The sequence below is a fragment of the Peromyscus leucopus genome, chromosome 10, assembly GCF_004664715.2.
Source record: "Peromyscus leucopus breed LL Stock chromosome 10, UCI_PerLeu_2.1, whole genome shotgun sequence".
Classification (NCBI taxonomy): Eukaryota; Metazoa; Chordata; class Mammalia; order Rodentia; family Cricetidae; genus Peromyscus; species Peromyscus leucopus.
In genome coordinates this window covers 27,688,193-27,708,341 of record NC_051071.1, presented here as the reverse complement: position 1 = coordinate 27,708,341, position 20,149 = coordinate 27,688,193, and the positions used below count along the sequence as shown (strand labels likewise).

The window sequence follows — 20,149 nt, the reverse complement described above, 5'->3', positions numbered from 1 at the left end:
AACCTAGTCTGTCTTCCTGCCTGGCCCTTCCCAGGCTGCAAATATCCCATCTCCAAACCCTCTACAGACCACTTTACCTCACCATGCTGGGGCTTCTGAGAAGAGTGAGAGTTTTCTGTCCCTTCTCATCTGACAGGCACTGTGACAGTCTAGACGAATAATTCTCAACCTTCTTTTAATACAGTTCCTCAAGTTGTGGTAACCCCAAAACTATAAAATTATTTCGTTGTTTCTTCACAACTGTAATTTTGCTACTGTTATGAATCATAATATAAATGTCTGATATGCAGGATATCTGATGTGCGACAGGCCCACAGGTTGAGAACCACTGGGCAAGATTCTGTCTAGTTAAACACTGACAGTTCCCTGTGGGGAAGGTCCTAATGTTGACTGAATTTTACATAAGAAACCAAGGTTCAGGCAGGCTAGGGAACAGGACTATAAGAACTCTTAACTTATAGTTCAGAGAAGTTTCCAGATAACCCAAAGGCAATCTTCTATCAATTATATATGACTAAGGAAGGTGGGACTGTGATGTATGGGTGGGAATGACAAGGAGACACAACACTTTGCGCTACAAAATTCTCTAACTCTTGGACTTCTGGTTCTCCAATACACAACTGATTTTCCTGAGTGTGGTTCCCTATGACATTGAAGGTTCTCAGGCATGACCAGGACACGTTCTCAATGTTCTACTCATCATTAGCCTACTCTTGAAAGAGACTTTGAACTATGAACCCACTTGTTTTTCTCCTGAGAGTAAGTCCTTTAGCTTAGCAGGAAGGAGAGGGAGAGAGAAAACAGGAGAAGCTCCCTAATCAGGGTGTGGTCAAAGGCATTGCCTTGAAGCCTTGCTTTCTGCCCAGACTTTCTATGTTCAGCATCTACTCTTTCAGTGGTTGGGGGCCTGCCCAGCAGCTGGCATTGTGACTGCCTGCTCCTCCCAGACTCCATTCATCCAGGTTGGATTTTGCCAAAGTCCTGCATCTCCTCCCAGTCTACTACTGATATCTAGGAGCTGACCTCCACCACCCAGAGAAAGGAACAGGAAACCAGTCTTGGCTTCTTTCTAGAGTGTTGAAGAAAAACATGTGCCTGTTGTCCATGGAGGATCTGTACTTCACAGTGGCACTGCCCCTTGCCACTATCTGTCCTTGCTGGGGGGCAGCTTTATTTTGTGGGGAGCAGCATCAGAGTCACTGATTATGGGGCCCCTGGCCACATGATTCCCTTCCTCCCTCAAAGTGGGACTATTTGGAGCTGTCTCTTACCCAGTAAACTCTAAGTATGCACCTATGTGAAAGGGAGCTGTTTTCCTGCATACATTATTAGAACGCAGAGGGTAAACACAAACTCCCCCACTAAATGAGCTCATAGCATCTGCTGACGGTCCTATCAATCATGTCCCTGTTCGGACTGACACAGCGTGCACTAAATGAGGCCTTAGACTTCAAATATAATCTTCTCAGCTTTAGAAATGACTGAGTCTGAGCTTCCATATCCAAGGCCCAGCAGCTAGCTGTATCCAAACCCAGGGACTCAGGCCCATCTAATCACTAGGACACTCCAGGAAGCTGTGATGACTGAAGCCTTGAGCCCCTTTATTGTCGCTTCACTTACTTGCTGCAAAACTTCAAGCTCCTTGAGGGCAAGCACCAACCAAATCCACCCTTAGCAGGACCAGCACCCATCGATGTCCTGCTAGACCCAAAGGGAAGCTGCGGGAGCGTGCAGGGCTGAGCGATGCAGACACTGCACTCTTTGGGTGGGAACGCCTTAGGTAAAACCCCAAGCTCAGAGCCCATAGTCCAGGGGCAGGGAAGGGGCAACCTCGGGAGCCCGCCTCTGCGCTGCAGTCGCGCCGCATTGCGCACGCGCGCCGCCGGCCCGGCTCCGCCCCCCCGGGTAGGGACCTACAGCGGGCGCGGCGGCGGCGGTCTGCGGGCGGTAGCCGGCGGTGTAGGTTCCTGTCCGTCGGCGGGGATCTGGGACAGTGCGGTGCCGCGACGTCCGGGTGAGTGGCGGTGCGAGGCGGGGCGGACCGGGGCGGCCGCGGTCGGGTGTGGCTCCGCGGTCCGGCGAGCGCGCCTCCGGGCCAAGGCGCCTCCGGTCGGGCTAGGCTGGTCGGGTCGGAGACCCACGGCCCATCCTGCGGCCTTTGTGCAGCGCCGGCTCAGCCCCGCGACTCAGCGCGCCGGGTGGCTGAGCCGGCTTTTTAAATGATGCCTCAGCCCCGAGCAGGAAGTGTCGTCAGGAGGCCATTTTTAAAGCCTCTCGACCTCAGAGGCTGGCTTGACGCGGCTTTAGCTTTCAGCGTTTGGAAGACACCTCATCTGCGACTGGCCAGCCCTCCGGGGAGGCGACGGTGCCGGCTCTCGCACCCACGCCTGGCTCAGCGCCGTGCGGCGCCCTGGCCTCGCCCGGGAGAGCGTGCATCCCTGCGCGCGCGCCAACAATAAACTTGAGGACCACGCTGGCATTGTCTTTGGAGCGGGTGTTGGGGTGGGCCTGTCCACAGAGGACCTAATCGTGGGTGGGATGAGGCGAATGTCACCTTTTGTGGGACAGTTCCATCGCAGCTTTTCAGTTTGATCTTGTTGCTTGGGGTTGAGGAGGTGGGTGCAGAGAACGGCTGGGGAAAGGGTGCAGAAGAGGGAAAAAAAACAGTGCAAAGTTTATGACCCGAAAAAGAGAAAACCTAAAAGACAGAAGAAAATAATCAAACTCCCCTTATGATTGTTGGGTATTTAACATAGTCCTCTAAACTACTTCTATTAAAAAATAGGATACCAACGATATTTATCATAAAAAAAAGTGAAACATCAAGCACATTGCCCTATTGAAAAATAGCCTACCAACCCAAACTCCAAACTCAGTGTTATGTTTGAGGTCTTAAAACATTACCTTAAGTCTAGAATTGAAATCACCTGATAAGAACAATCCCTGGGTGCCAATAACTTGCAACACTTGGCTACAGAAGAGAAGCCAGCTAGCTTGGGAAGGTGTCTCTGTCCCTCTAGGTCACACATACAAAGTTAAGCCCAATCCAGGGCTGTACAGGAGAGCATGCCCTTGCCAAGGATTCTTGAATCCCAATAAGTATTTATATGCATGCAGTGTCATATTCAGCTTTTTTAATTGTGGGCATTATATTTATCCAATCCATGCTTATTAAACATGTTTTTCACCTTGGATCTGATGTGCTAGCCCTGACAAATGTGCTAACACATTTGTCATATCCTATTGAAGAGTAAAGCAGAGCTTTGTCTTGCTTTTTGGTTTTCTCCCAGACCACTCATTTTTAAGCCCGTGTAAAGAAACCTATATTTTCTTTCTTGTCTATCTGCCTTTGAGTAAGAGAGTCTGGGGCAGTGTTTGTGCAAGAGGCAGAACAAAGAGCAGGTTAATAATTGTCACTGCGAAGGCTGCCATTTTCTTCACTCATTCCCTTATCCTCTGAGCCAGTCCAACGCTGGGCTCTTCATGTCCAAGTCTGCTGTTGCTGTGGTAAGCAGGGTCCTTTCCAGTGAGGATTTTCCGGGTCTTGATTGTTTCTATACTGCTTTTGATCTCCACTGCTTGCTGTTGCTACCTCGCAAACCCAGCTGCCTGCAGAAAAGTGGCTGGAGACCATCTAATCCAGACCATCCCTTCATGGGTTGGAATGGGAGACACAGGATAACCTGGGAAGGATTCTGAACTGGTCACGTGCCCCACTCGAGGAAGGGGGCCATCTGTTTCATTTAGGTCGCAGGGTTCCTGGGAACCCTTTCTTTTTAAGCTTAGACTGGCTGCCAGTGAGAAGCACTTTGAAGGCTTATTCGTTTTGTCGTTTCTACAGTAAATGTATCCAAGAGACCACAGCTTGCAGATCCCAGACTTATACCTAAGTGTCTGACTCTGTTGCAGGCCTATTGGCACAGCCCTGGCTTCTGAGCATAGATATCTATACCATAGCCTGAAGTCCTGAGACCTGTGGTCCTCAGTGTTTGAGAAGTCCTGAAAGAGAAGGAAGAGCCACAGAGATTTGCTACACTTGACTTCTGGGCCTGGAAGAACAGTACCCAAGAGGCCAGGAATCCTGGCTGCGACCTCAACTCACAAGACAGAGCTTGAACTGGATGCTAGCTGCCACCACTTCCCACAGCAGTGTGACCTAGAAAAGCCACATACCATCTGCAGGCCTATCGTTTTGAAAGAAGCAGGTAACTGAAGTAATGCCCAGTAACATAGAGCCTGCTCCTACAGGTTCTCTAGGGCCAAAGTGCTGTAGCATCGGCAAGTGGCCAGCCACTGAGACTGCCCTGGTCAGCTTCCTGATAACAGATCCACATTGAATTTGCCCATTTCTGGCTGTAGTCAAACTCTCTTAAGGACAGCAACCCAGACGGGTGGGGCTAGCACAGTGCTCATCCATGCTGTTTGTACTTGGCCGTGCCCAAACACTGTGGTGAGAGAGTAGGAGCATTTAGATTACTGAGATCTACACACCTCACAGTCATCTTGGTTGAGCTGCTGGACAGAGGCAAAGCTTTGACTCTTGTGTTTAGGCACCTCACTACTGTAAAGGCAGCGGCCTAGCCCCACCTCCAGTGTGAGGTCTACAGAGTGACAAAGTTTTTCTTGCCATCCCCACTCCCCTGCACCTGTAATTCAGGTGGTCCCCAACCCGAGTTGCATCTTAGAACTCTTCAAAGCCTTGTAGACTTGTGTCTGGATTCTGCTCTGCCTCTGCCACTGTCTCAATTAAAGCCCTGTCTTTGAGGAGTGGGACCCAGGCAGCAGCATTTTCAAAGCTTCCCCGAGTAAGTTCCTTTAAACATTGTAGCCTTATCCAGACCATATTTGCCATAATGTAGGCAAGGCCAGTGATTGCCCTGTGTAGAAGGAGAGATTTCTTCTCATTTATTAAACTTTCTATTCTACAAATTGGGCCCCCAGGGGGGGGGGTGTCTTAGAGGCAAAAAAAGGAAACAAGGGAAATACAAAAATGTGTTCATACTAAATACTTTTAGTGAATTTTGAGTGTTTCAAATTTGAAATTTGTACCTACTGCTTGTAATACCCCTTGGTTGCGCGCGCGTGCGTGCGTGTGTGCGTGTGTGCGTGCGTGCGTGCGTGCGTGCGTGCGTGCGTGTGTGTGTGTGTGTGTGTGTGTGTGTGTTTATTGTCTGATGCTAATAAGTGTATTTGCTCCTTGACACTTTCTTTTTCACATTTAAACTACAAACCTTAAACTCAAAGGATTCCAGCGCTACTCTTACCCTTCTCAAACTGTTGGGAGAAGTAGCCCATACAATCCCTCTCTTTGTGTTCTGCTGTAGAGTTCATAGAGTTCACTGACACGCTCTGCAGAGTCAATTCTTCTTCAGCCATGGGGAGAGACACCTGGGAGCTCCTGACCTAGCAAGTCCTCTCTCACCTCCTTTGTTCATTTTTACAGTTTTCTGCTTCTCAGAGCTTCACTGGATTCTCACACCTAAAGGATCTTTTCAAAATGTTGACATTTCCTGACAAGACAGGGTCTTTGCTATTAGCTTCTTGCATTCAGGTTTTGTTCATCCATTCATCTTCACATCAACCATGCATCAGCTTACCCTGTTTTACAACTGCAGAAACTGCTAAGCTAGGGGAAAAGTCTAAAATCACACAGCTAGCCTGCTAGCAAGCCAAAGACCTGCCTGTCTTTTGACCCTTGTCCTCCGTTTCCCAAGGTCCTGTGGTCTATACTCTTAAACTGCAATCACTGAGAAAGCAGACTGTCACAGCCTTGTGGCCTTGTTCTATTACTCCAGCAGTACCCCTGCTTTCAGAAGACAGTGGGATGCTATAGCATGAATGTTAAAGAGTCTTATTAATAAAATCAAACCCGAGGCCAGTTATCGGGGTCCATGCTGGTAGATCAGAGAGACAAAACAAACCACAGCTATCTCACCTCACCGGATCCTCAGCTGGTCTTGTCTCCTCAGACTGGAGGCCTCTGAGTCCTCATCCCGAATGGGTCTCAGCTGAATTACTGCTCAAAAGCCTGAAGCTTAACCAGGCCAAATGCATAACCAGCCAAATGCCTCTAGTTTCTGGTCCTCACGCCTTATATATCTTTCTGCTTTCTACCACCACTCCCTGGAATTAAAGGCTGGCTTTCTGGGATTAAAGGCGTGTGTCACCATGCTTGGCTATTTCCAATGTGGCCTTGAACTCACAGAGATCCAGAGGGATTTCTATCTCTGGAATGCTAGGATTAAAGGTGTGAGTGCCACCATTTTCTAGCCTTTGTATCTAGTGGCTGTCTGTTCTCTGACCCCAGATAAATTTATTAGAGTACACAATATTTTGGGGAACACAATACCACCACAGGATGCCCCGGGGGCGATGTGTTTGTCAGTGGCATTTGGACATGCTTCTTGTCACCAAGGTGGCAATCAGTCTTAATCATTCCTGAGTGCAAGGTAGTTCAGCATGAGGAGTCCATGTGTGATTCGCATTACCTATTTAGGCCTTCTTTCCCATCTGCTAGTTCCGATTTGTGGTCATTGAAGTACTCACCCAGGCAATGATTTATAAGGATATATAATTTATAAGTCTAATATTGATATCTTCCCTGTCCAGTATTATATCTACATGCCACTGGGCATTATGGGGTCAAATAATAAAGGGGTCACTGAGAGGGGCAGGTGAGACAAGTCATATACAGAAGAAATGCATAGATAACAGCTTGCGAGTGGCACACTGTCCCTTGCCTGGCAGCAAAGAGAGAAATCACTTGTCCAAGGACCTAGAAGCATCCAGCAGATCCTTTGTTCTTCCTGAGTTCAGAGCAAAATTCCTGCCCTAGTGACGATGTGGGCAGTAAACCTAGTAGTTCTGGATCAGAATGCCTACAGAAAGCTGCTTGAGTTTGCTTCTCAGTCAAAACAGATAGAACCAGTCATCTATCATGTAAAACAGTGGGTATGATACAGTATCCAGCCACGTTCTTGCCTCGTTGACATCTAGAGGGGACATTCGCTACAGGCCTGTGCGAGGAAGATAGGGAAAGGTCACCTGGTTGAGTAGCGGACACTAAAGCCAAGGGTGCTGTGTATCCACCAGTGTCTTTCCTCACATAGTGATCATTGCCGTGTTACTGCTGAAGCTGACAAGTATTTTCTACCTGGGTCAGTCTTGACTGTGCAACCCAACAGAGATAAAATGTAAAGTGAGACACAGCCATGTTCTAGAAAGAGCCATCGTCAGGCAGCTGCGAAACCTGTGCTTGACATAATTCCTTCATTAAAAAAGTAGAGTAACATTGACTGAGACCTGGGGAGTCATCTGCTCTCCCAACACTCTTCACAAGCATAACGGTAGTTACCCTTACTGCTGCCCCTGTGGTGTAGGCCTGGGGGCAGCATGCCCAGCTCACACACTGCTGTGAAAACCCTGCATTGGTTCTATAATGATAATGTGGGACCTGGTAATACACACTTGGCCCTTTCCGATCTGTTGAACACTAGCAAGCATTGTGAAGCCATATGCTTCCTTAGTGATGAGTACAAACTTTATGTCTTTGACTAGCTTTTAGTGTCGCTGAACTGGATCTTCAAGTAAAATTTTTCCACTTGTGTTCCTGTAATAAGTGTGCAAGAAATCAATGCAAATGAGCTCAAAAGAATTTTTTTTAAAAAATGAAAACAACAACAACAAAAAAAAAACCAAAAACCCATACCCATAGTGCATGCAAATAAATTCCCACCCCCACCTCAGCGCTGAGACCAAGTTCGTGGTACATGACAGTTGCCTTTGGCTTTTGCTATAGATAATTTTGTTATTTAAAGGCTTCTTTCATGCTGCTAAGTCATTTATAATGGGAAACAGACAATGTTAGATAGATCTTCTGCACCATTAAGTTGATAGTACTGAGCCCTTCTGAGTTATCTGGGGGGAAAATGGTGTCTTGCCCTAAGAACTGTGCCTTTGGAGGTCGGTGAACTCTGCCACTGATATCTTGGGTGCCTTCACCATTAAGTGCATCCAGACACAGCCCTCTACAGTGTCTTATGTTATCTTTGGCCTTCAGTCCATTGATAGTAACTTGCCAAAAGGATTCAGCTTTACAGGTAGTTGGGTATGAATGAAACGCAGGACTTTGTGTGCAGGAAAGGAGATGTTGGCTGTACCTGAGAAGTGTTATGTCCATTGTAGCCACCGTCCTTTTCCCATGCTGCTGCTCCTGCTTACCCTTCCCTTGAGGCATTAAGACTGGAGCTGTGTTGTGTCCTGAACTTGGATACACAAGTTGCAAAGGTCAGCTAGCACTTTTTAATAAAACCTCACTCTTTCCCACCATGAGTGGGGAAACAGTGGTATTATACTAAAGATTGTTTAAAAGTATAGAAGACACTGTGAAGTGGTTCACAGCACAGATGTCTACCTTCCCTGTATGAGGATGTGTGCTGATCAGCCTTGTATCTCACATTTGTACTTGTTCTCAGAGATTCTTAATTTCAAATACAAGTTGTCTCCAATTTGTGACAGTTCCACCTAGAACGCTGTGGCTTCATGACAGTGTAGATGCAGTGTGCATTCAGCAGGAACCACACTGCTGGGTTTGGTTTTTTTTACCTTTTATCAAGCTGCCCACATGCAGCACAGCACTCTCTTAATGTCAGATGGTAGCAGTGACCTGGAGCTTGTGGTCAGCCATGTTGTCGTAAGTGTAAGCCATCAACACTGTACCATGAACTGTATTCAAAAATGAAGTGACTTCCTTATTATAAACTGTGTGCCATGCTATGCTGTAGTATAGGCCAGGTGTATTAAATTCATGTTTCACTTAGGATATTTTCAGTTTGTGGTAGGTTGTCAACCCCTTGGGAGTTGGGCAACGTATGTAACTGCTTGGATGGTTTCGCAGAGATGGTAGCACAGGACCCTGTTGTTCCTCAGCCACTTGGTGCTGGCCTGATTGTTTAGGGATACTTCTTCAGGGTGTTCTCTTCTTATTATTAATGGTCATGAACCTGCTGGCTAAATCCATTTAAAGTTTTGAAAGGACTTGACGAGAACATGGACAAACTGTTTTCTTTCATGAATCTTCAAGGCTATGAAGATAAGAAAAACTGAACGTGTATAAATGTAATCCTGGTTAGTGTGGTTCTTCCACTGAAGGAAGCTTTGCAGGTGGGGTTCTTTAGTAAATACTTCTAGTTGATGTTCAGGTAATGAGGTGCAACATTGAAACCATCAATGAGTAAGCCATGGGGGGCAAGGGCTTAAATTAGCATCCCTGCCAGCACCACGGTAACCCATGTCAAAAGCTTATGAGACTGGTCAATGGAGTAGACATCATCCTAGTGACTAGGTGCAGATCTTTGGAACAGAATTAAGAACCAGAACTGCCTGGCAAGAGAAAGGCTGTACAGGTTATTAGCTGGCCCATCAAGAGTAAGTCAGAAGTTGAGTTACAGGGAAGCAACTTCATTTTTATTTCAAGGTAAATTGTTGACAATGAGAACAGAATGCTGCCTGAAGATTTTGGAGCTTAGAGGAGCCAGTGTGTCTGAAGTACAGATGTTCAAAGGACTTGAACAGGTCTGGAAGCTAGCAATTTCAGCTGCTGCTTTCGTCAGTGTTACTCGGTGCCTTAGCCAAGGCTACTTGCACAGCCTCACCTCCTGAGAGGGAATACATCACAGGAATGTCTGTGTTTGCATGGCCCGTAGGCTCCTCCAGCTCCAGGACCACTGGACATGAGCCCTATTCCCAGACTTCTGCCTCCGCATTCTATGGCTCTGGTTTTCCAGGCCCTGCTTGCAGTTAAAGGCATCTGCCTGAAGTTGTTGGGGAGAACATGTTGAACATGTCCTTAGATTATAAAGTCTGATTTCCGAGACCAACAGCCTCAGGCTTAGGAACCTAGTCCAGGCTTGTGCCCTAGAGATGAGCAAACAGGTACAAATAGGTCACTACATGAGGTCACTTTGTGTGTGGCAGGAGTGCTAGGGGTCACCCTGTCTCCTTTCACGTGTGCCATTTATGGATCTGGAAAGTAAAGAGTGTGTCTTTTTCCCCTACTGATGCCCCTGAAAAGCCTCCCTACATCTACACCAGGGTACAGCAGGGTAGAAAGTCTGGTCTCTGCTGCCAGTTGGGAGCATTCATGTGTCCTGTGCAAGTCATGGTCCTCTGGCATATGTATATGCTTGAACTTGGAGAGGACAGCGCTTGCAGCCCCCAAGGCCTGTCTATTGGATGCTGAACCTGGTATCAGGGCTTGGCTTCATAATGGTAGTTGCTTTGGGAGAAGGTAACCATCATTCACCAGAGCTGGACAGGAAAGAGTACTGCAGAAGAAATCACAGCTTGTCCTTAACTGTGGGGTCTCCTTTGTTTTTCAAAGCTGCATTTAAAGGGTTTTATGCTGGATCTGAATGTGTAGCAAAGAGACCTGTGGCTGCCCAGAGCTGGGCTTTCAGACTGGCTTTGTGTAGCTCTTGGCTTAACCATCCTTTGCCAGAAGGAGCTGCGGGGATCTCCCTCACTTTCCTGCCCATCACCCAACACTTGAATGTCTGTGTGCCTGTGGAGACAATCATCCTTGCAGCTCTGAGGGAGAGACTCCATGAAGTGTCCATGGTCCTCACTGCCAGATGAAAATGGGGGGATTTGCTCAAATGATACGGGTTTTGTTTGTTTGTTTAAGATCATGAAAGACCAGCTTCCAGCAGATTCCAAGCAAGAAGTATTGTTGGGCTCCTAGTTTGTATCTTCTGAGTAAAGTGTCTATATATTGTATATTGTCAACCGATGTGTAATATGTGCATGAACATGTAAGATCTTACTTGTTCTAGAAGAGCCATGTTTCCTCCCCTCTTCTAATCCAAGGCAGCATGGTCCATGGCTTCCGTTCAGTCCTTTGTAGGCTCTAGTCCTCCCAGATCAGCTACACACTTGGAATGTAAGTCAGAGCATGTCATTCCATTGATCCAGTCTCTCTCCCAGCTCTCTGTCCCATATACAGAAGGAGCTACCATCCTGTGAAGCTGTGTCCCATTCTGACCATCCTACAGCCCCCACCTCAATCCCCTGCTGATTCTCCCAGTGCTCCAGGCCCACTTCCTACAGATCTTGGCCTTCTCGCTGCTTGACACATCCTTTTTTTCTAGACTCCCAGAGAACTCAGTCCCTGGCTGCCACAAGTCTGTATACAGATGTGGCTTCCCTATTTCAGGCATTTCCTGGATGCCCTCCTTCCACCCAGCCCCGCTGCCTCCTCACATGAGCTCTCCCTATCCTCTTCACCGTGCTTTTTGATTTTTCTTTACCGGTTTGGGCTTTGTTTTGTTTTGTCTTAACTGTCATTTGACAGCTAAATGTATAAGCCACACCCCCAAATGTGGGCTTCATAAGTGGAAGACAGTGATACTTCCATTTTGAAGCATTTTTAAATTCATTGCCTGTGTACACATGCCACAGAACATGTGTGGCAGTCAGGGAACAACTTTCAAGAGTGGATTCTCTCCTGCCATGTGGGTTCTGGGAGTGGAACCCAGGCCATCAGTGGTGGCACCAAGTGTATTGACTCATTGAGCCATCTCTTGACCACTGCCCTGCAGCTCACAGACAGCCTGACACTTGATGGAGGCCCCGGAAGATGGTAAAGAAATCACTAGGTTCGAGTCAGTGTTGCTGGCTTCACCACTTGTGCCAGTGAAGTGGGTGTGTGAATGAGAATTGACACAATGTAGGTGCATGTGTGAACAACTGACCATAAGCCCTGGCTCCACCACTTGGTAACTCACACATCCAAACTGAGTTGGCGGCGTCTTTAGGATGTTTTGTGAGGATCATATGAAGCTGCCTGTGAAGTTGCTAGAATGTACTCACTGTCAGTTAAACAAAACAGTCCCATGTCATAGGTGAACCTGAGCTGCTGCTGATGTCCTTCCTCCCCGGTAGCTCAGCTTTTCAGTCAGTCCGGAGTGGAGAGGGCTAATTGTCTGGGCTAGAGGATGGTTTTAGTTTAGGCTTGCCGACATGCTTGTGTTTGTGTTGCTGCAGCACAGTACTTTAGTATCTGTGGGGATTGTGTGTGAGGTTCCCACCGAGTCATTACAATACAGTGGAAGTAGTGGTAGCTTAGCTAAACCGTGAGCCTCTGTACTAATCATGCTTTATGGTCTTTTTCTGTAGTGTTGCCTGGAAGCAGGATTGAAAGCAGTCCTATTGTGGTTCATGTATTTCCTGTGAAAGGACACAAAACATGATGGATTGCTAAGTATTTACCAAGAAGTGTCTGCGGCTCCATCAGTCACTGAGTGTGCGGGAAGGATGTCCGCAGAGGACTTCATCGAATGACATCTTCAGTTTTAGTTGGCTATGTGGGTATGCAGATAAAGAAGATGAAGGATATCGGAGAACAACTCTATACCACACAAGTGAATGGTGGCCCAAGTTCTTTGACCATGTCCCCCAAACAGCCTAATTGTAATAGAGCAACCCGGCCAGACAGACAGGAAGCACAAACCCTGTTGTACCAAGGCTCAGAGGCAGAGGCTGCCACGATGACCATTGCTACTTGTGTACAGTGCAAAAGTGTTCACAAGATCCCGCCTCAAGACTTGAGGAAGGGCCCTGGGCAGAGCCAGAAGGAAGACCCTTACATCTGCTTCAAATGCAGCCTTCGAATGGTGCCTACCCAGCTGCATTTTGTGAACAATAACCCTGGTGCTGTTCATGTCAGGAATGAGACAGAAACCATCTCGAGTCCCGTAAATAACAAATTCAAGGTTAGGAACTTCAAGCCAGGCAAATACTACTGTGATAAGTGTCGGTTTTCCACGAAGGACCCGCTGCAGTACCGGAAACACACGCTGCAGCATGAGGAGATCAAGTTCATCTGTTCTCACTGCAGCTACATCTCATACACGAAAGGCGAGTTCCAGAGGCACCTGGTGAAGCACACTGGCATCTTCCCTTACCGATGTGAGTACTGCGACTACGGTGCTATTCGCAATGACTACATTGTCAAGCACAGGAGGAGGGTCCACGAGCGGGCTGGTGCCAAACGACCGCTCAAAACCATCGCCAAGCTGGAGCCCAAGAGAACCAACGTTTCGAAGCAGAGCGTGGAACTCTCAAAGGCCCCCAGTCCCAGGGCCGCCTTCCAGAACAAGTTGTCAGACCAGCTATCTCAGTTCTCTCTCCACACAAACAAAGACAGGACACACAGTGTGATGTTGTTACCTGAGCTAAATAAGTACCAAAAAGATGTAGTGTGTATTCCCAACAAACTGGCCCTGTCTGAGCCAAGCGAGGTGAGCCTGTTGGGGAATAAGAACGTTGAGGTGGAAGTGCTGTCCCCCTCAAAGGAGCCTGTGCAGCCTGGTATGCCCCTGACTGTCGTGGCGCCCTCGGAGCTGGTGGTCCCCACCAACTGTCTGGCCCAACTGATGGATGTGAAGGTTGTCAATGGCACACAGCAGCTCGTGCTCAAACTGTTTCCATTAGAAGAAAACCCCCGCCTTCAAGCAGGCAGAGGAGATGGCGGTACTTCCGAGTGTGCGGCTACGGAGAAAGGATCCGGGGGACAGAAAAAACCGCTTTCTACGGAAGCAGTGAGGTCACTAGCAGCGGAAGGCAATGCGGGAGAGTTTGTGGGCCTTGATCGTCTGCACTCTTTGGTTCAGAAACAGCTGAAAAATGTGAAATGGGTGAAGTCTTGCAATTTCTTCACGCCCAATTCTGGTGTACACAGTCCTCAAGATGCTTTCCTCGGTTCTGATACAATTAAAGATTTGCAGAAAACTCACAGTTTGTGTCCCCCTAGAGCCCTCCCTTCTGTTGCCTTAAAAGGTCATTCTCCTGCCTCTGTACAAACCAGTGTTTCCTGTGGGCCTGGAACGGCAGCCAACCCTTTCCTGAGTAAATCAGCTCTCCCTTTTGCTGAAGATGGAAGGGGTTCCCGCAGCGACTCCCAGCAGCTCCTTCCCCTTGCCTCGTTGCCTGGAAAGGGTCTCTTTTCTGGAGAGAAGGGCTTGCTGCCTCTAGGTAAAAATGACTTAGAAGCCAGGACTAGGATTAGTTGTCCTGAAACAATGGTTTCCCCTGACGGGAAACTGGAAGACAAACAGATAGAAAAGAAGGCAGTAGGGAAGACAGGCCAGGTTTCCTCTGCGCAGAAGAAAGAGTATTTACACCTAAACATCACTGGGGAAGATAAACTGAGGTCCCAACAGCCTGGGGATCAGCCTGTGCAGCCGAAGAATTCTGAGAAGACAGGTAACACATTTGAGGGCCCAATCATCTCGTCAGTATTTTCTCTGAGCTCTGGATCTGAAAATGTGCCAGAGGGCATTAAGTGGAATAGTTCAACAACCAAAATAAAGTCCATCGAACTGCTGCGCAGAAAGATAGCACAGTTAATTGAATCTTGTGGCAAGCCTTCCTCTTTGTCTGCCAACAGTGCTCAGCGACGTTCCATAGGGCAGGCCCCCAAGCTGACTTCAAAAGCAACTCCCAAGAGTATTCAAGAAATGAGTGTGTCTCTTCCTGGCCCTGGCCCTAGTTCTGGCCCTTCTGTGGGTCCTCTCCAAAAACCTCAGAACCATAACGAGGGCAGTGTTGCTAGCAACGGGCACCTTGCTCCGCAGCAGATCTGTCCCAAGTTTCTCAGTGGTGATGATGGGAAATTGGAAAGCAGAGTGACCAGAAAGACTCCAGTTGCTACTCCAGTGCTGATCCCCAAAGGCGCTGTGTTGAGGGTCCTTAACTCTTCTGAAGATGCTCACATCATAGAGGCTACCTGTGACACACCTGTCAGCATCCCCTGCAGTGAAGCCCAGTTAGCAGAACCACTTCCATTCTGCCCTTCCAGACAGACAGGCTCGGGCTCCCAACCCTTGACATGCAAACGTGGGCCAGCAGACACGTCCCCACATCTGGAGACAGCTCTTCGCCCCAAATCTAAAAAAGAGGACTCAATTTGCAGTACTACCCCTAAGAAAATTGTCCCTGTATACAGCACACAGCCAGGCAACAATGACTCCAGCAGGCAAGGGAGGCCAGTTTCTAGAAATCTAACCATAAGCAAGAATAAAACCAAGCAAGGGAGCTCAGTCAAGAAGAAAAACAAGATGCAAGCTGATCCCAGCCGATGTCTCAAAGACCCTTCATTTTTTCAAGTCGCGAGGCAGCTGCGGCTGATAGCTGCCAAGCCAGATCAGTTGATTAAATGTCCTCGTCGGAACCAGCCAGTCATCGTGTTGAACCATCCTGATGTGGACTCTCCCGAAGTGACCAATGTGATGAAGGTCATCAACAAGTACAAAGGCAATGTCCTCAAGGTTGTCCTGTCCGAGAGGACTAGGTGTCAGCTGGGCGTCCGGCGGCACCACATGCGCCTGACCTACCAGAATGCAGAAGAAGCGAACCACATGAAGAGGCAGATGATGTTGAAAATGAAACTGAAAAAGGTTCATAAGAACAACTACCAGGTGGTGGGCTCCTTGCCAGACGACCCTGCCCAGTGTGTATTTAAGTGCTGGTTCTGTGGGCGGCTCTATGAAGACCAGGAAGAGTGGATGAGTCACGGCCAGCGGCATTTGATAGAGGCCACCAGAGACTGGGATGTCCTTTCGTCAAAGGGCAAATGAGTAAAAATCGGTCTTTGAAGCAAATTGGTTTTCTTCTAGTTTTACTGTCTTAGGGTCGCACCCTGGACCCTCGATGCAGTAGAAGGGGGTTGCTTGTTCCCCAGAGTCACCATAAGAAGGTTGAGAGCCCCTAACATGAGCTCTGTGGCTGGACCAGGAGAGGCGGGAAGCCCCTGAAATCTACTGTTTTCTGTTATAATACTCTCCACGGGTTTTCAGTGGGATCTGAGGCCTTTCTTACTTAGTGTTTATTTTTCTGAGTAGATACATTTTTCATAATCCATTGAGAGGGGCAGGTCTATGATTGACACGCTTCTTGGATAAATGCTACTGAAGAGTTAAGCCTATGTCTTGGTGCACACATCCACTTTGATTTTGCTTTGACTCTTCCAGGATATTTGGTACATAATAGAAATTACATTTGCTACTTGACGGGTCATTTTCAGTTTGGTTGGAAAATATGCTGTGTTTGGCCCGCCCACTCCGAGCACTGGCAGTGTCCTGCTGAGCCATGAGCTTTGCTTTCACTGGTCCTGTATCAACAACAGGTGTTAGGAGAAGAAAAGACGAAATTCTCAGTGTTTAGTTTGTGCTTGCTTCATTGGTAATAGTTGGGTAGGGAATATGTAATTGGTTTTTTGTTGTTGTTTTGTTGGGTAAAGAAGGAAAGGTACATAAAATTAAGTTTGTTCTTTGAATCTAATGCTCCACAAAACATAAAGGGCCATTTTACAATGTGATGGAGCAGATCCATTGAAACATAAGCCTTGGCAGTGCCATTCCAAGTGGACTTGAAAGCAGGCTGTGAAGGCCTGCTGTGGCTGGCTTTTCCCCTGGGGATCTGTGCAAAGCCCCAGGGGATGCCACTACTCTTGAGTATAGGATTATAGGCTGTTCCCCTGGCCAGAGCTGCTCTCTCTTTCCTTCTTTCTGAGCAGGTCTTCCTAAGGAATAGCACAGTCTCTGTCAGAGACCCAGAACATTTTTCCTCATGAACACTAGGAACTTCAGGAGTCAACCTGGAAAGAGAAGCCCTGTCTGCAGACTCGTTAGGAACACTTCCCGTTTTCATGCAAGGAACAGGCCATTCCTAGTCTAGCCACAGATACTCTCCTCTTGCTCACCTTGCTGGGAGCACTCCACTCCACTAAGAGGGGTCAAGACCCACCAGTCCACAAGGCACCGGTGCACATCCGGAGAAAGCCTATCTCCTGCATGGGGTTTCCCGGGCAAGGGCAGCTCAAGCAGGGGGCCGCCCAGTCACAGGCCACCCCTCTTGAGCCTGTCCATCCTTCGGGGTTTAGTGATGCTGTAAGTGGAACTGGGGGGAGGAGGGTTAGATGTGTAAATGGTACGGTGACTTCTAATCTACTGGGGAATCAGACTTCCTGACTTTGCCTTTTCACGTGGCTAGCTTATCCTCTCACAGTTGGTATTGTACTCCTTTCAAGTTTGTTTTCATTATAAATACTTGGCGTTTCTTAGGTATAATTCAATACCTGAACATTTTGTTAATTGATAATTTTAATTTAAAAGTTGCATTTTTATATATGTGTATATATGTGTACACATATAAATATTTTTTACCATATGCAAATTGCAACAGCTAATTTTCTGATTTCCTATTTTATAATGATACATGAGCTGGGAAAATAAAAAGCTTTTATATTCTAGAAATAATTTATTTTGAAAGAACATTTTTACAATGGTTTCATCTCATTTTTAGAAAATGAAAGCACAGTAAATGGTGGGACCTGATTCCTATGAGCAGACGGGAGTAGACAACCCCTGTGGGTCATTGTATTGTGGCATTTAGTCATGCTTGGTGCTCGGTAGCTCTGTAATGCAGAGCATTCTGAGCTCTGATCTGTGGTGCAGACTGGTACCCTCCAGCTCAAATGTCTCATGTGATTGGCAGGAGGAGCTGAGGGATCCACGCCTTCTCTACCTCACTGCTGCACAGTTTTTTTCCCCAATGGCTGGGCCAAGAACTGCCACAGATGGGTGTCCACAGAATGTTCCACTCTGCAGCAGCTGCTGCTGTTTTCAAGTATTTGTCTAGAACACCTAGGCCCTGTGTGGTTCTGAAGTTAGTGAGCAGAAGATGTAGCGGATCTTTGGGAGATTTTCAGAACTACAGTCCTGGTTGAGGAACTCGGAGGACTCCTGGAAGTCCTACGCCTGTGAAAGGCGAGCGTAACTGACTTTCCCAACCCAGATCTTTAGAAATAGCTTCTCCTGCAGGTAAGTGTGTGGAAGAACCGCCTTTCTAACAGATTGGAGGGAGGAGGACAGAAATGTGGTACTTCCATAGTCTTACCTTGATTTTGAAGGACCTCTAGTCACTACATTTTGTTGATAGTACTTACAAAATTATTTTAAACTTATTTTTTAAGCTAGTTTTTCTTACTTTGAGGGACCAGAAATGAAAGGATCTTCTTATATTTATGATATAGACAAGTAGAATAAAAAAAAAATTTAAGCCTCTGACTCTTAAGTGTCCTCTCAATATATTATATTTTATTCAAATTTTTATCTCCAGCCCAAAACATTTTGTGAGCCTCCAGGATGGGCCACACACTGTTGAACTAAACTAAACATGATGTATTGACCCTCCAAAGTTCCGTCCCCCTTTATTTAGAATTTGCATAAGCCACCCCGGAAGATGAAGGTATAGTGTTGTTCAGCTTTCAGAATGACTTTTGAATCTGTGAATGTTTATGAGCAGAAAACAAAACTTTGTCTTAACATGTCAAGCATTACAGTTCCCGTGTGAACAGTTTGTGTGTTTGCTGCTCCGGTTCTGAAACAATGTTTGTATGTAGATAGAAAAGTTGGCATCCATTTTGTTTAAATAAAGCAACTTTTAAGATCTTCACTGCTCCCTCATTTCAGATAGTAAAACAGGGTGGCTTCGAAGCACAGAATCTCGCATGCACTACTGATGTGTGTGAGGGTAGTGTTGCACACAGTAGAGGCATTGAATTCTACCAATTCTATTAAGACACCTTGCCAGAAATGCAGATCCTGATGTGAACCCACACAACCCTTCTGACTGGCTTTACTTCCCAAAGAGAGTGATTTGAACAGCATCACAAGCTTTCTACCATGCCCAGTGGTCCATGTGGCCTCTCAGGGAGGGGGATTTGAGGTGAGAATGTTTCAGCTGTCAGGCACTTTCACTGAGGCAGTAACTGCACAGGTACCATCTTTGGTAAATTAGCAGCCTTTGTACCTGATGCCGCATATAATTGGGAAGAAGGACCATGATATTTTAAAAGGATTCCTTATCTCATTGCTCCCTTGTCCCAGGGAGAATTGAGCTTAAGGTAAACATTGGTTGAATGAGGGGGGAGGGGGCAATGGGTTACTTCCACTTAACAATTTCACTAACCAATTCATTACCTGATTGAAATGAGCCATCACCCTCTGGAGAGTTCCTCTGTTCAATTGTTCCCTTTGACAGTTCCCACATCAGACATCTTTGGATGAGATGGCCTGCCTGGGAAGTTAGATTTAGTAGACCACAACACTATCCAATGGAAATACAACACAAGCCACCTGTCAGTAACAGGAAAACATAATGTCAATTATGATTGCTTTGCCAGTGCCTTTAACATACTTAGGTATTTTCAGTGTGCTCAGATTATGTGCTTTTTTTTATTTTAGGAATCTGATACGTGTTTCCATATTTCAATTTTGATGTTAAAATGTTCAACTATAGCCAAAAGCAATTTTACCACAACACTGAAGTGTTTAACAGAAAGCTGTTTCACACTGCTTCCAGCCTAAGTGGTCACTGTAGCCACATTTCATAATGGAAGCTTCAAGGATATGGTACCTTCTTCTGGCCCATGCACACAGATGGGCATACTCTGACACATTGGCATTTATACCTACATACACACGCTAAATCTGTTTAAGTTGGTTAAGACATGGAGAAGAGGAAAACTCAACATAATATTTAGCAACACTATAATTGAAAATCTTTATTGCCATCATCTGCAGCCCCCTGATACTAATGAAATGATGTATCTCTGCTAATGTTCATTGGACATTTGAATTTTTTGTAAATAACTAGATATTTTGGTATTTTACTAATAAACTTTAAAAAAAAATTCTAAAAGAAACTAGACTCCATGAAAAAAATCCATAAAGAAAAAGAAATTCTCTAGGTTTTTCTACCTAAGTCATTCAAACCCTGATATGAACCCATGCTACTGCTGTTTGGCTTAAATTCATGAGAGGTACCACTTTGAGCAGTAGTGGCAACTTGTGTCATGCCCAGTGGCCTTGGTGGAGATGTCCATGGGTGCTTCACCTGCCTGAGTGACCTCTCAAGAAGGTTGTTTCATTTTGTATTTTATTTTAAAAATACTTCGCTACCTTGAAGCTTAGAGTCTTTAATTAAGTTGTTAAAGGTAAATTCCCTTACCACAGTGGACACAGTGGTAAAGCAACTGCTCAGTCTCAAGGTTTGCAGCAATCTTTTTCAGGAAGATCAAGCCCAGATT

At 46.6% G+C, this 20,149-nt stretch overlaps 1 protein-coding gene across 2 annotated transcripts; it reads left to right on the top strand.

The window, feature by feature from the left end:
- The first annotated feature begins 1,878 nt into the window (after positions 1–1,878).
- On the top strand, positions 1,879–18,513 carry Znf518b (zinc finger protein 518B). 2 transcript variants are annotated; one of them, XM_028891565.2, is made up of 3 exons: positions 1,879–2,014; positions 3,910–4,205; positions 12,175–18,513. In XM_028891565.2, the coding sequence occupies exon 3, from the start codon at positions 12,336–12,338 to the stop codon at positions 15,633–15,635; it is 3,300 nt and encodes a 1,099-aa protein (XP_028747398.1). In that variant the 5' UTR covers positions 1,879–2,014; positions 3,910–4,205; positions 12,175–12,335; the 3' UTR covers positions 15,636–18,513. The 2 variants fall into 2 exon arrangements, with proteins under 2 accessions (XP_028747398.1, XP_028747399.1); XM_028891566.2 differs by lacking the exon at positions 3,910–4,205.
- Positions 18,514–20,149: the final 1,636 nt, after the last annotated feature.